This window comes from Pollicipes pollicipes, unplaced genomic scaffold, assembly GCF_011947565.3.
Source record: "Pollicipes pollicipes isolate AB1234 unplaced genomic scaffold, Ppol_2.1 Scaffold_6052;HRSCAF=7182_pilon_pilon_pilon, whole genome shotgun sequence".
NCBI classification, from domain to species: Eukaryota; Metazoa; Arthropoda; class Thecostraca; order Pollicipedomorpha; family Pollicipedidae; genus Pollicipes; species Pollicipes pollicipes.
In genome coordinates, this window is record NW_023596805.1 from 11,438,952 (window position 1) to 11,453,730 (window position 14,779).

Sequence of the window (14,779 nt, forward strand, 5' to 3'; positions counted from 1 at the left end):
CTCCTTCAGTACTTATGGGGGTTTTATGTGCGTGTACGTGGGGTATCTAGCAAATCAAACTGAACTGCCCAAGAAAACTACCACAGCAAACTTAGTGATGAGGCTTCCGTGTGAAGACAAGGCATCGCTCATTCGATGGTGTATTAAACAAGGCTGGTTGATCGGCTCCCGCGATGAATGCAATGGCAGACTTCATTATGGCCGTGCAGAGCTACCAAACAGGCGTGACAACTTGCATGCAAAACGGATATTTGGGGTTGACTTCAAAGCACTAAAACGACGCCTGCCACTCCGGTGGAACTCTCCGGTCTGCACCTGGAGCACCCCCGGAACACCCCTGGCACCCTTCAAAGAGGGAGTTTAACGGTGGAGCCCGCACCGTGATTGACCCATCCTTGAGGTGACCACTGAACGGACCGCATGATCGAAACGTTAGTGGGGGAGATTTGTGTCACGCCGTTCGCCGACCTAGGCGGTGCCCTTCTTGTCAGGCTGGCCAGTGATGCTCTCCGATATCCTGGAGGGCTTTGTCTTGGCCGCGGCGGCTGCGGGCGTCGAGACCGCCGGCTTCGGCGTTGCCGGGGGACTGTTACCGCGGCGGAGCAGCAGGAAGCGAATGATCACTCGGATCACCTCCCTGGGGACGGCGGCGGGAATGAGCGCGAGGGTGGTTTCTGGCGCGATGGTGCCGATGAATGAGCCTGTCACGTGCTTGGCGGCGGTAATGACGAGCATGGTGCGAATAGGTGGCGCCTCGTACACACCGGGAAAGCGTGTCGGTGTGAGAAAACCATTCGGAAGGCTGAGCAGCTGCCGTCCGAAAAACGAGGAAATGCTGTTGTTGAAGAAAGATGACTGACCATTTCAGGGTCTCAGTCGGGATTGTTTTGCAACACAGCCACAAGCGACACAAAATGAGCATACCGAAACGTGTAGACCGAAGCGTTTGACTCATATGTCGTTAATACAATGATTGAAGGTCCTATACGCTCTGTTAAAGGACAGACATGAATCATGTCTGTTTGATGCCCTACTTTACGTAAAATCGCCAATCGCCTTTCGCCACGACTGGACAGCCCACAGAGACTGGAGTAGCCAGAGGCGGGGGCATACACAGCCCGGGGATCAGACCGAAGGAGCTGCTGGAAGGATCAGCCACCCGGACCGGAGCGGGGACTCCCAGCGAAAGAGATCAGATCAGGGTCGTTGTGCTTCTCGGCTAATAGTCAATTACCTTGTAGCTTATGGATCATGGTGGCTTTGAGAGAGACAAAAAGAGGAGAAAACCATATGCATGAACAGTAATTTCTGCCTCATGAAGAGACGCTGTGGCGAGCCGAAGACTACAGGCGTCAAGTACTATAGGCAGCGGCACAGTACTATGTCGTGCTATGCCGCCAGGTGCAACTTAGAATTAGTCTGCAGTTTGCGAGTTTCGGCTCATGCATTCAAACAAAACGTGCTTCCGTGCATAGGAATTAATGCAACTCACCCGTTCGTGATGTCCTGGAAAACCTTTCCCACCTCCTGCTTGATGGCTGGCCACATTACCGGCAGGGCCCTGTACCGGACGTGCAGCTCGACTAGCTCGTTCAAGGCGGGAGCTGGAATAAGAACTGCTTTTACGTTGTTTGTCAACGAGGTGGCGGTATCCATCAGTGCCGACTGGATGGAAAGCCTGTGGAAAGCACGGATGGAACGCCTGTGCAGCCGGAGGCCTTCCGCGCTGTCCGGCAATGAGATGGCCCTGCCTTTGAAGAAAACGAACTTTTTTTTACTGAAGCCTCAATCCACTTGCAGCCATATTTTTGTGCTTAAAATTGAGGTTCATGCTAATACATGTGCAAGCGTTTACGCTTTTCATCGATGCATGAATAAAAACGCCCCTGAACAGCCAAAAACGGGAATTTGCGAAAAGCAGATTTGGGCCCAAAATTTGAAAATTTGGGTAGTGCAGCGGTTCAGCTACGCTTCTGGTGAATCAGGGATGCAAGGTTTGATTCCCCGCAGCGCCCACCTTTCTTGTCAGGGTGAGGAGCAGGCAACGTCATACAGCCTCAACAACGGATTGCCTCGACAAGCCCGAATGACGCGGAAAGCGCGTCGATTGAGTAGACCGCACGTTAAGTGCTCAAATAATATACATGGCTTCTCTACTTCATACTAGCCATGGCTACAGCTCGATAATGAAACGCGTCACTCACTGGAAGCTATTGAGGGCAGAGAGGCGATGTCGACCCCTATTTTCATGTCGTCCGGCTTGAACTCGAGGTTGAAGAGCTTGTCTTCGGTGAAGAAGCGGACGATGGCCGGATCGGGCTGCTCTTCGCCCCAGACGAAGGCGCTGAACTTCATCCGCACGTCCGCTAGTGGCCGAGTGGAGAGGCGATTATTTCTGGATCAGGTGTGTGTTCGATTCTCGCCGCGGGAAACTTTCGCTGGCCACGGTTTTCTCCTGTTAAGACAGTGCTAATGGCGTGGTGGCTGCATGTGTAAACGTTTGTTTTCATGATCATGGGCATATGTCGAATCCATGTGAAATGCCGGATGGAATGGTGAGTAAGTTTATAACATTATGAATGCCAGTGCAGGTCCCTATGATGATAGCGGCAAAGGTGCTAATTGCAAATATAAAGCTGCAGCCTTAGAACAGTCCATGGGAGCAGCATTGTGCAGCGCTATTCTAAAGCAAACCTTGCTCTTAAACAGGGCTTCGTCGTCTGGTTTAAACAGTCAATCTCGGATGGCCCTGTTTAGTACACCCCGCACATTCAGCCGGGTTAAGCAGTCAAACCTCGGATGGCCCTGTTTAGCGCACCCTGCACATTCAGCCTGGTTTAAACAGTCAATCTCGGATGGCCCTGTTAAGTGCACCCTGCACATTCAGCCTGGCTTAAACAGTCAATCTCGGATGGCCCTGTTTAGTGCACCCTGCACATTCAGCCTGGTTTAAACAGTCACTCTCGGATAGCCCTGTTCAGTGCACCCCGCACATTCAGCCTGGTATAAACAGTCAATCTCGGATGGCCCTGTTTAGTGCACCCCGCACATTCAGCCGGTTTAAGCAGTCAATCTCGGATGGCCCTGTTTAGTGCACCCTGCACATTCAGCCTGGCTTAAACAGTCAATCTCGGATGGCCCTGTTCAGTGCACCATGTACATTCAGCCTGGCTTAAACAGTCAATCTCGGATGGCCCTGTTTAGCGCACCCTGCACATTCAGCCTGGTTTAAACAGTCAATCTCGGAAGGCCCTGTTTAGCGCACCCTGCACATTCAGCCTGGTTTAAACAGTCAATCTCGGATGGCCCTGTTTACCGCACCCTGCACATTCAGCCTGGTTTAAACAGTCAATCTCGGATGGCCCTGTTAAGTGCACCCTACACATTCAGCCTGGCTTAAACAGTCAATCTGGGATGGCCCTGTTTAGTGCACCCTGCACATTCAGCCTGGTTTAAGCAGTCAATCTCGGATGGCCCTGTTTAGCGCACCCCGCACATTCAGCCGGTTTAAGCAGTCAATTTCGGATAGTCCTGTTTAGTGCACCCTGCACATTCAGCCTGGTTTAAACAGTCAATCTCGGATGGCCCTGTTTAGCGCACCCTGCACATTCAGCCCGGTTTAAACAGTCAATCTCGGATGTCCCTGTTTGGTGCACCCCGTACATTCAGCCTGGTTTAAACAGTCAATCTGGGATGGCCCTGTTTAGTGCACCCTGCACATTCAGCCTGGCTTAAACAGTCAATCTCGGATGGCCCTGTTTAGCGCACCCTGTACATTCAGCCTGGCTTAAACAGTCACTCTCGGATAGCCCTGTTCAGTGCACCCTGCACATTCAGCCTGGCTTAAACAGTCAATCTCGGATGGTCCTGTTTAGTGCACCTTGCACATTCAGCCTGGTTTAAAACAGTCAATCTCGGATAGCCCTGTTTAGTGCACCCTGCACATTCAGCCTGGCTTAAACAGTCAATCTCGGATGGCCCTGTTTAGTGCACCCTGCACATTCAGCCTGGTCTGACGCTTCAGCCCGCCGCGCACCGTCGGCGGACCCAGTGCATGGGGATGATAAGTGTGGCTGCAAGCTGAACTCTCAGTACAATAAGACACGAGCATCAGTGCGCTACGCCCGGAAAGTCTGCCCCGTTGACCAGGTGTACCAGACGCGAATCGACATTTACGGAGGTGTGCCCGTTTCCCGAATGTGTTGGTCACAACGTGTGCTCTAAAACACACATCATTTTGAGATAGGATGCACCATGGGCATCACATTAAATGGTGTACACAGTTATTTAGTGGTATTGTAAGCATTTTCTCTTCGTGCATTTTCGCTTTGCGATAAGCGGGTCACAAAACAGAGCCTTACAAAAAACAGGGCCTTACGCAGTGCGTATTTGTGCGCAGGTCCCATAGATCTTGATTTAGTCTTGCTGGAGTTCTAAGCTGAGTGTTTTAAAAGACATCGATCGGCATGGACATAAGCAGATTCTTATGGGACATTCCTGGCCGTTTGGAGAAATGTCAGCGTAGTGAAATGACCTCACAGGTAGAGTTGAAAAAATGTCATCGGCTTTGTTGATGGTGAAGTCCGGAACCAGTAGAAATCAAGCGGCCAGGCACAGACAGTTTGTGGTGTGGGCCAAGAAATGTGATAGCTGACGCGAGGATGTCATCATGTGACAGCTGACGCGAGGATTTCATCATGTGATAACTGACGCTGGAATGTCATCATTTCGATTCCATTATTCTGAAATATACGGGTACGCTAATGCAGTTTGTTTTGTGCGATTTCCCATGAAGGCCTCGAGTTCGCATATGAAGCAGCACGCCTTTGAGCGGCGAGGAAAGTTTTGCCTTGAAACCACATGCTCGCGTCGCCTTTTCCAAGGCGGCAGCACACCGGGCGGGCTCAGTGACCCCGACCATGACCTTGCTGGGTTGGCGCCCCTTCGGCGGGGAGAATGGAGAGGCCTCTGTTGTTCCCTTAGGCTTCTCCGCCTAAAAAATGATTCTCTTGGTTAATAAGGATTCCAGAACCAATTACGCATGCCAGCATTCTTACACTTTCAACCTTGCGGCCGGGAATAACGCAGAACTGATTTCTGAGAACTAGGACGCTCCAGAAACGGGAGTTACCAGGATATTTTTCTACATTGTCTCAAAGGACCTCCTGCGTTGCCCAGACTCCCGAAAAGTTATAGTTGCATTGATCTACTTAGATTACGTATTCACTGATTAGTTTCTGTAGCCTCGGGCTCTTTCATTAGCAAGGCATTCGACATGCATACTATCAGGCATGCAGGCTTCGTTCGTGCACTTTCCGGCATCGCTAAATTTCAATACCTCATCATTTCGTATCACGCGACGTCATCCTGGAGCCGCCTGCCGCCGACCATTACCGCCTCTGGCACCCGCGAGGCGCTGCCCACCAGACTGGACGATATAGACGGTCCCGTCAGTAGCACTGCTTGCTTGCCGCCGCATGACGTGTTTTTAACGTGCACGATTTTGTTTTTGATGAAGTGCGTGAAAGAAATCGCGGAATAACTGTAGCTGTTCATGTATAGTCATGCTGCAGCACAAATATGCCCATGACTTGTTCACTGTTATTATCTTGCCTATGCGTGCATTGGTCGAGCCACTTAGTTACGATTTAGTTCGCACAATGCTAGTGACACTCATTGCGTCACCACACAGTTTCAAGCTGACTTGAGGTGACGACCTAACCTGACCTCACCTGACCAGACCTGACAGGCTGGCGGTAGTCGAGCGCAAATGTCGCAAATGCACAGGAAAGCAAACCCACAGTCCCAAGGTAAAACCCTATACGTTCATCTCTACCCATTGTGCGTTTTTATGTCATCTGGTTTGTCTTGTCATGCTGAATTCGGATGCTTAAACAAATTGTTGAAATTTTCAGAGACCTTTAGCTAAAAGAAAGTGCTAAAAGCTTGAGAAATTTCAACTATCTGTTTGAATAGCCGAACTCAGCATGAGTAGAAAATCAGATGACATGAAAAAACGCAACATGGCTAAAAATTAACATGCAGGGTTTTACCTTTGGATGACAGAAATACACTTAAGAGGCAAGTTGGAACCACAGCACCTAAAAACGGATCGCTCGGCTTTTTCACTGACCGCGAGACCTATCCAAGGTCCAACGAGGCTGCTCAATCAGATGACCTCAGCTGAATATTTTACGTAAGGCCGATTTACGCTATTTTGAGGCCCTGATATTGTATTCAGCATCTTCTCTCCACCATAACACTCTCACCTTCATTTTTAGGCCATCAGGAGCTCTAAATCCACTTTTATCATGACACAAACGCAACAAACAACTCACACTACACCTTTAGGGCCACCGGACTGCGGCGTGCCACTGTCGCTCACTGCCGAGGTAGAGTCGTGCAGGGGAGCGTTTGTGGTACGCTGCAGAGATGGGCAATAAAAGCCAGTCTACAAATATGTGTAAAGATGGTCTACATCCCATATCAAACCCTTTGAGTAGCTTATTCAGATGTTTACGCGTAACACAACTGCAACGTTTGCCGAGTATTCTGAACTGCTTCAATGGGCAAAAAACCGTTGACTGAAGGATGGATGTGTGGGTGACGACACGAATTGTTGCTGATGACGTCACGGGATGACTGCGGATGACGTCACGGGATGACTGCAGATGACGTCATGGGATGTCTGCGGATGACGACACGGGATGACTGCTAATGACGGCACGGGCTGACCGCGGATGACGGCATGAGATGACTGCGGAAGACGGCATGGGATGATTGCAAATGACGTCACGGGATTACTACGGATGACGGCACGGATCACTGCTGATGGCGGCATGAGATAACTGCGGATGACGGCATTGGATGGCTGCGGATGACGAGGCATGAAGAATGGTTGAGAAGGTAACCAAGCAAGAAACTTGTGCTGCACTCAATCGACCCACACTGCGTGAGAAGTGGCCGCTCCGTCCAGACCAGGCTACGATATTTTTTAGCCGATCGCATGTTTGCGAAATACGCAGCCATCGCTGCATTTTGGCTGAATTTTGACCTGCTGGTACCGACATGGAAAGACCGAGTAAGGAGACCAAGTGCTCGATGGCCCCAACTGACAATGTCAAAGACATGACAAGCAAAGGGTACTTTTGTATCCAGCGTTACGCTAATTTTAATCTAATCTATCTACATCTGCATCTACGTAATCTACGTAATCTGTCTAGTCGTAATCGTTATCTACGTAATCCATTTAATCCAATCTAAACAAATCTTTCATAAAATATACACGCATTTTCAAGCTCAATTCTATCGCTTGAATACTTGGTCTGGACGGGAGCACGCCTGAAGGTGATCGTGAACGTCTTACATTTTACAGTGTTGAGGGTCAGCCACCACCTAACCAACCACGCTGCCAGTCGATCGATACATTCTGCAGCAGCAGGCCGTCAGCTGGGGAGGTCATTTTGTGGAAAAGCTTCACATCAACGGCATGCAGAAGGCAGCCGGACTTAATGACGCACGAGGGATCGTAAATAAATCATGAAAAATTCAAAAAAAAATAATTCAATGACGCACAGAGAATCGTAAACAAACGGTGAAAAAGGAAGAAAGCTTAGAGTGATGCTTCGGGGACCCTGGAGGTCAACGGTTTTTGATTTGAGGTTTTTGCGTTGACCATGCATTATATATATATATATATATATATATATATATATATATATATATATATATATATATATATATATATAATGTGTGTGTGTGCGTGCGTGCGTGCGTGCGTGCGTGCGTGCGTGCGTGCGTGCGTGCGTGCATGCATGCATGCATGCGTGCGTGTGTGTGTGTGTGTGTTTGCGTGCATTCGTGCACGCATGCGTGCGTGCGTGTATCGCTTGCTGAGTAATGCATCCATTCATCTTAGTGGTAACATGTCACAGCTGGTTCTATCAGAAAAACCAAAAAACGAACAAAAGACATCGAAAGCAATGGCGAACGCAGAGCTTGACATGATGTAAAGCAGCAGTTTAAATGCTACTTCGAGCGCCAATTATGGGTGATGCACCACATACATCATGTATATGAAAGGAATATCACGGCTGTCTGACCTTTTGCCAAGTATGCTGGTTTGAATCGATAAGAACGGTAACAACCAGAAAGCGTCAGAAGTTAGTTTTAGTTGGTTGAACTGCCAGTCCTGTCACAAGCCGGCCCACGAAATGCGACCTGGTCGACGCTGTGATCTGCATGATAAGCAAATATTATTCCTGACTGAAGTTCTGGGGTCAGGATCAGTGATGACCGCGATTTTCAGATACTATCAGCCCATACACTGAGTTTCTTAAATACTCGAAGTCACCTAAGATTTAGAGGAGTCAAGCACATTCCTAGCCGCAAAGGCGTAAATAATAATTATGGAACAATTCATGAAATGATGTGACGCTGGCGCTCATAGGCATCAGCGCTTGAAAACATGGATACTCACGTATTTCGAGCTTTATTCGGGCGAGCAGTGTGACGTAAACAGCATCAGTCAAGAGGGCCAAACTGTACGTAGCGTTGACCTCCACACGCCATCTCTTGGTCGTCCATTCACTCACTACTTTCAGTGGCTTCCGCTCACGGGCGTCGGCGGCTGTGGCGCTGTGGGCGATGAGTTAGGTTAGGCGCAAATATAGCGCTTGGACTCGGCTAACCCATCCTTGATCTTACAGTAACGAGCAACACTAGCCACGTTTTACGTAACGCCAACACGTCTTACCCTGTTTGGAATCGCAGAAATTCGACGAGGGGATCTGGTCTTTATTTCTGCCAACATTTAGCTCGCAATACGTTCAGATGGAACGGGCTCATTGAAGCGAGCAGGTCCTGTGCCCGCGCCAAACATCATTTTGATTGGTATGGGGATGTGGCGAACCAGCGACGACAGGCGTAGGGAAATCACATTGTTTTCCCTTGAACCTGTAGTGGCGCCAGCATCTACATCATGTTAAAGATACAAGCTCGCTGCCAAAAAAAACATATTGGCGTCTATTCCACCCGTACACTAGCACAAGAGGGGCGGATATACAGAAAAATACCCAGGGATGGGGGAAAGGGGATGGAAACAGGCACCATGAGCTTATCTCGCTAGGGAGCCTCCCCTTCCTTAGCATGACGCTTCAGTGGCCTTCAGCAGAACTCGTGATGGAGTAATGGGCACTCACCACGCATAGACGGGGAACACACGGGGATCACAAAAGAAAACATGGTTAAAGGTTGGCGCTCCTTCCCTAGATGCGTTCCTGCGATGTTTAAAGGGAACGGTGCGAGATTTCTCCCAAAAACGGAAACAGAGGGTGGAAATATCGAATGACATCGGTGGTGTGCGATCAGCCGATCCGCCTTAAAAGGACGTCTTTGCGGCATGCAGCGGAAATAGACACGTGAATGTAACACTGTTTTCGAAAATGGGTCTCCTGAGGTGTCGGACCACTTATCAGACACCACTTTCGGTACCGACGAAATGTGAACGCGCCTTGCAGCCTCCATATTCGGGAACCCTTTCCGTCCTCCAATTTCGTGAAAAAAAACACGACGTAATTGGAGCACCATCTATATTAAAGCGACCTACCGTAAGTCATGCATTACCAGCTTAGAAAATAACGCGCCAGTTCGCCAATGGACAACGGGTCACTTAAAGTGACACCGGCGAAAAAAGATGGTGCTCTTGTGGGGAGGTAAAATTCCTTGTGGCAATTTGTACCATCTCCATTATGATGCAAAAAACCTGTGTATTTTCATAAACGGGTGCCCTTTGTCATACAAAACATAATCTGTATGGTAAACACATGACCACGCTGTTTTGTTAAAGGAAAATATTTTCGTCTTTTCGAGAAATGAAGTTGAAGACTTCTGGCGCCAAGTATCTGAACTGACCTTCACACAGGGATTTCTGTTATATGTGGGGTACCCTGACTGATGAAAACCCGCATTTTCTTCACGCCTTGCTACGCCATGGCCTCTAACTTTCAATGGATTTCGTGGCGAGAAATAGAGTCACTTTCTTCAAATAATTCAAAATAAAGTTAATTCTATTTAAGGTTGGGTGAGCTTGACATGACGGAAATCATCAGCGCATGCAATTGTTGCCACATTCTTGAAAAACCCCGGACCTGATATAGAGGAGATTAGGAGGCTATTAACGGTGCATCAGGTATGGTAGGTCGATGCCTGTACCTCTTAAATTTCGCCGCATCCGAGCGCTTCGCCTCCACGCCCACTATTTCGTCGGAATAATTGGTTTGGTTACAAGGCGTGCAATTTTCGTGTAATAGGCCGGATCAAACGATTACATCATTAGCATCAAGGTTGTCTTCATGTCTCGCACTGCCGTTCCCATCGTATCAACAGCCTTAAACTTTTGCACAGGCTTCGGGGTTAAAGAGAATCGTGTTGTCGTTTACGACAGGCCTTAACACGCGCCGGATCAAAGGTCAAATTGACCCCCTCAAGGTTTTCCGAAACGGTTTCCGAACGGCGCGGTTACACCGCGCCAAATTTTGCATAGCTGTAGAAAATTGAATAGCGGATCGTCTGGCATCAAAAATTGAGAAGTCCTTGTAAGGTCACTGACCTATGGCAGGCTAGTCAGGCAATGGTTTCAGCGAAGGCAATTTTTAGGAAATCGCTCAATCTTATCCAACAAATGAGTGTTAGACAAAGTCATGCATCCCTGAGATACTTTGTTAGGCAACACACAATTGAATGAAAAAAATTACATTGACCTAGGGTCAGATATGAAGGTCAGACCAAGGTCAAAACTAACCTGTGTTATTACTTTACGGCTTGCTGTATGAGGTAGCTTCTGGTACCCATTTCGAATTATTGATAACAGGGACCGCGTTATACACCTTCCATGAACTTTTAAAAGGTCAGTATAGTTCATTGATCTGAAATGACACAGGTCAACATTTTGTTTTTGGGAACATACTGCCTAGCGTTGTCTTTGTAGCTTATTCAAGTGCAAAACTCAAAGCAGTCTTGTATGATTTTGGTCGCCATGACCTTCAAAAGGGTCAAACAAGGTACTGACCTCAAGTGAGTGTGTCGTTTTGGTTGGAGCAGTCGTCTAGTTTCTAGGGACCCTTTAGAGACCAACCTGGAATTTGGCCTTGTTTAACCTTATTAAACCCGAAGGTCATGGCTTAGGAATCTCAAACTTTTTTGCTTTATACCCTGTGAATTTGGTGTCCCCATCTCTCTTAGTTCCTGAGATCTCAGAGGGGTCAAATTGATCCCCTACCCGAGCGAAGGGTAACCAACCGGCCACCCGGGCGCGTGTTAAGAAGCGCTGTCGTGCACTTCGGGATAAGGAAATAGTTCAGCGACTTAGTCAACGAGTTGCGCGGTGTTCAGATTGTATAAAGCTTCCATGGCAACCCACTGCCTCAGATATGTTCATAAGACCATCAAGTATCCCGTCACAGGACGTCAAAACATTCTGAACGATTTTCCACAGAACACATTTCCACGTTCGAGAGCTCGGGTATGCCTAAGGCTTAATAAAATTAAAATACCGCACTTGCTTAGGAACCCAAAGTCATGAAAGGTATGTTTAAAGAAGCTAGTCGGGGTGGCAAGCGGTCTCCAACTTTTCAGACCCATAATCCCGCCAGGTAATTAACCGCCCTCCGAGCAAATAAGAAAACATGAGCTTAACTCGGATTCACTGGTAACGGAGTGATAATTCAATCACATCAAAGAAGCCAAATCAATATCATATCATACAAAATCAAGTAAAATGAGCTAAAGCTAGCCGATATCTTGCGACGTTCACGAAATGAATGTACATGGACAGACGGTTAAAGACGTACACATGAACACTAAAAAAGATAAGCGTCATGCAAGTCCGAGAAATAGTACTGACCGCCGCAAGCGAAGCATTGAAGTGTACACATTGGGATGTAAGTAACCACTGGCTGGGGTGCTTTGCCAGACGCGAACACCTTGTGGTGGTGGAGTGAAAGGTAGATTGGGGAGTGGCAGAAGTAACCGTCTGACGTCCCGACACCTGATCGTTGGATAACAAACTTCAAACAGCAATCCATAGTCTTAGTTCGTACAACCCAGGAGTCGTTGAATTGATGTCTTTCACTTGATTGGTGACGTCAGAAATCATGCAGAGTGCATTTAAGATGGTAATCTTGGAACGTGCTCGGGCTCTCAAACATCTGCAACAACAGCCCTATAACGTACCGGCTGACACGCAATGAAGCAGCGTATTCCTGCGTTACCAAACCATGCCATCACATTACGAGAAATTTAGAAGAAAGGTCAAGTCAGATCAAGGTGATGTTTACTCGGAGGCTGCAATGCTCTTGGTTGTCAAGTGGTCACTGACGATGACCTTGTGCAGTTTGACTGACTGCAACTGGCGGGCGGTCCACTCTGTCGCGAAACTACCTCACGAGTGACTGAAAGTAGAGACAAACTTCGCAAGGAAGCCTTCGCTGACGTCATCATAACTCAGCGAACTGACTTTCCACCAAATTCTCTCCTCTGGGACGCGTCAAACACGTCGCGTGTCCGGCGCTGAATATTCGGCGGACCCGCCCGGCACGCTTCGGCCCGGACCTGGTCACACCGCTCGGTGCCGTGACCCCTGCGGCCTGTCAGTCCGGGGCCGAGCCGCGAGATCGTGCAGTACGTGACCAGACAGATGTGAGCTCACGACTGGGGGGGGGGGGGGGGGGGGGGTGGGGGGGGGGGGGGGGGGGGGGGGGGGGGGGGGGGGGGGGGGGGGGGCAGCCTCGAGGCACGTTACCGGAAAATACCGGTTAGAGCACGCTGGAGCGATCGGGCGAGGCCAGGTAGCTGAAGGGGCGGGCGATATTCCCGTTTGTGTGTTTGTTTGGAGACGAGGTGCAGTGGGCAGCTATCATTTTGCTCCCGTGTCTTGGACAGGAATGGATTGGCCTATTTGCAAAACTTCTTTAGACGGAAGAAGGCGACGTTTTAAGGGTCCTCCCGGAATCTCTCATAAGTGAAGGATAGATCTGACTGATGTGAGCAGTAAAGATATGCCTGAAGTGTTTGACACTGCACATGTCCAAAAGCTGACCTTAGGTAACTGGGTAAATTCACAGGTCAGGCCAAATATCTGGATATTTCGTTTGAGTCCTTCAATCTCGTGGCCATCCAAAGCGATCGCAAAGATATAACTGCATGGACGTAAAATGAGCGAATCCGAACTATTACCATTGATCTACAACACATTTCGACTTTCATGTGCACAACCAGAACATTCTCCGGCCAGATTAAATTGAAAGAGTCATTAAACACGCTTGCAAGCTCACCATACTGGCGGCAGCATGCGCTTTTCCGTCGGTGAATCACCAGACAAACCGCGATAAAATAAGCTAAGAATGCAGCTGCAGATAACTTGTTTACTTCTCACGCGCAAATGTCGGCTGCGGTGGCGCTTCTCCAATTAGATGTTTATTTGGGGGTGGGGTGGGGGGTGGGGGGGGGGGAGGAGTGGAGTACGAGGGGCAACGTGGCATTGTAGTTGACCTACAGTTGTGCTTGGGAGTGAACTTTAAACTGAACTCTCAGATGGGTCACCGTGAATACTTGTATTGCACCTCCTTCGCTTTGTAGCGCCTCCATGGGAAGGGGGAGAGTGAGGGAGGGGGAGCATCTGTCTGACCCTCAAGGGAGCTTACAATGCAAAGACCGATGCCTTGGCTATTCGGTGTCATCTCAGGGCAATTTACGTGCTGGCTTGGCCCTCCTCCAGGAACGAATCCAGGTATTTTGCGGCCGTCGTCGCCATAAACATTCCGTCGGCCCCCCGGCACCTCTCAGAGGAGCAGTGGGAGACTGTAATTTGACAGAGAATGACCCAGAATCCCGAGTAGTATATGGCGGCGCGCAAGAGCCCAGACACGACCCGCATCGCCTTGCCGTTTTTAAACCCAGATCACGGCAAGGAGGCCCGGCGCCATGTCTGAGGTGACACCGCCGTCCCGGCAACACGGCTGACTCGCGACGGGTGGGTGAGACGGAGGGGAGGGGACGCGGGATTAGGCCAAGGGTCGGGGAATGGATGGCAGCTGCGGGGCCCAAGATCTTCACCGATATCGATGCCATGATGGACGTATGCTTAGCAAAGCAGTCACGTGCGAACAATGCGGGTGGTTCAGGGTTGTATGGAGACTATCCACCAGGCGCATAGCATTGTAAAGGGGAGTAGACACACGAGACACTTGTTGAATAATCTACGCATAAGTTACGTGTCATTAAAACTCTGAACTTTGAATGAAAACGAAATGAATGAAAGTACGTGTAATTCGTTGTTGAATTAAATACGCTGCTCGGTATAATGCAAACATGCTGCGGGCGTATGCAGCCAAATCTCTCGATTAAAGTTTATCAAATACATCGTCCATTTGTAACAACTCGCATTTATTACTGCCTTGGTGGCTTCACAAAGCGAGTTCGATTGCATATGCATTTTAATGTGGCCTGTTTCTTATTACAGTTACCTACTATATGGTGTGTAGACTTGGGAATGAATGATCACTTGGACGAAGTCATGGTTTTGTGACCAACCAAGCTTTGCATTCCCAACTCCTGGACACATTTCTTCATTTCAACAAGATGAAGAGGAAGCTGGAGAGAAAGCTCACCCGACGTTGACCACATTGTATTCGGAGATGCCGTCCACTCTGACGCCGCGCAACGACCAGCCGACGTTCTTGGTGCCCCCCTTCATAGTCATCGGAAGAAACAGTGGATCCCC

At 48.9% G+C, this 14,779-nt stretch overlaps 1 protein-coding gene across 2 annotated transcripts; it reads right to left on the reverse strand.

Annotated features, from left to right (window-relative positions):
- Positions 1 to 20: 20 nt before the first annotated feature.
- On the reverse strand, positions 21 to 14,772 carry LOC119104650 (uncharacterized). 2 transcript variants are annotated; one of them, XM_037228369.1, is made up of 5 exons: positions 14,667 to 14,772; positions 8,480 to 8,637; positions 2,205 to 2,366; positions 1,493 to 1,616; positions 21 to 637 (listed from the first exon to the last, which is right to left on the reverse strand). In XM_037228369.1, the coding sequence occupies exons 1-5, from the start codon at positions 14,756 to 14,758 to the stop codon at positions 469 to 471; spliced, it is 705 nt and encodes a 234-aa protein (XP_037084264.1). In that variant the 5' UTR covers positions 14,759 to 14,772; the 3' UTR covers positions 21 to 468. The 2 variants fall into 2 exon arrangements, with proteins under 2 accessions (XP_037084264.1, XP_037084265.1); XM_037228370.1 differs by having other exon boundaries at positions 30 to 637; positions 1,493 to 1,604.
- Between the last annotated feature and the right edge of the window lie 7 nt (positions 14,773 to 14,779).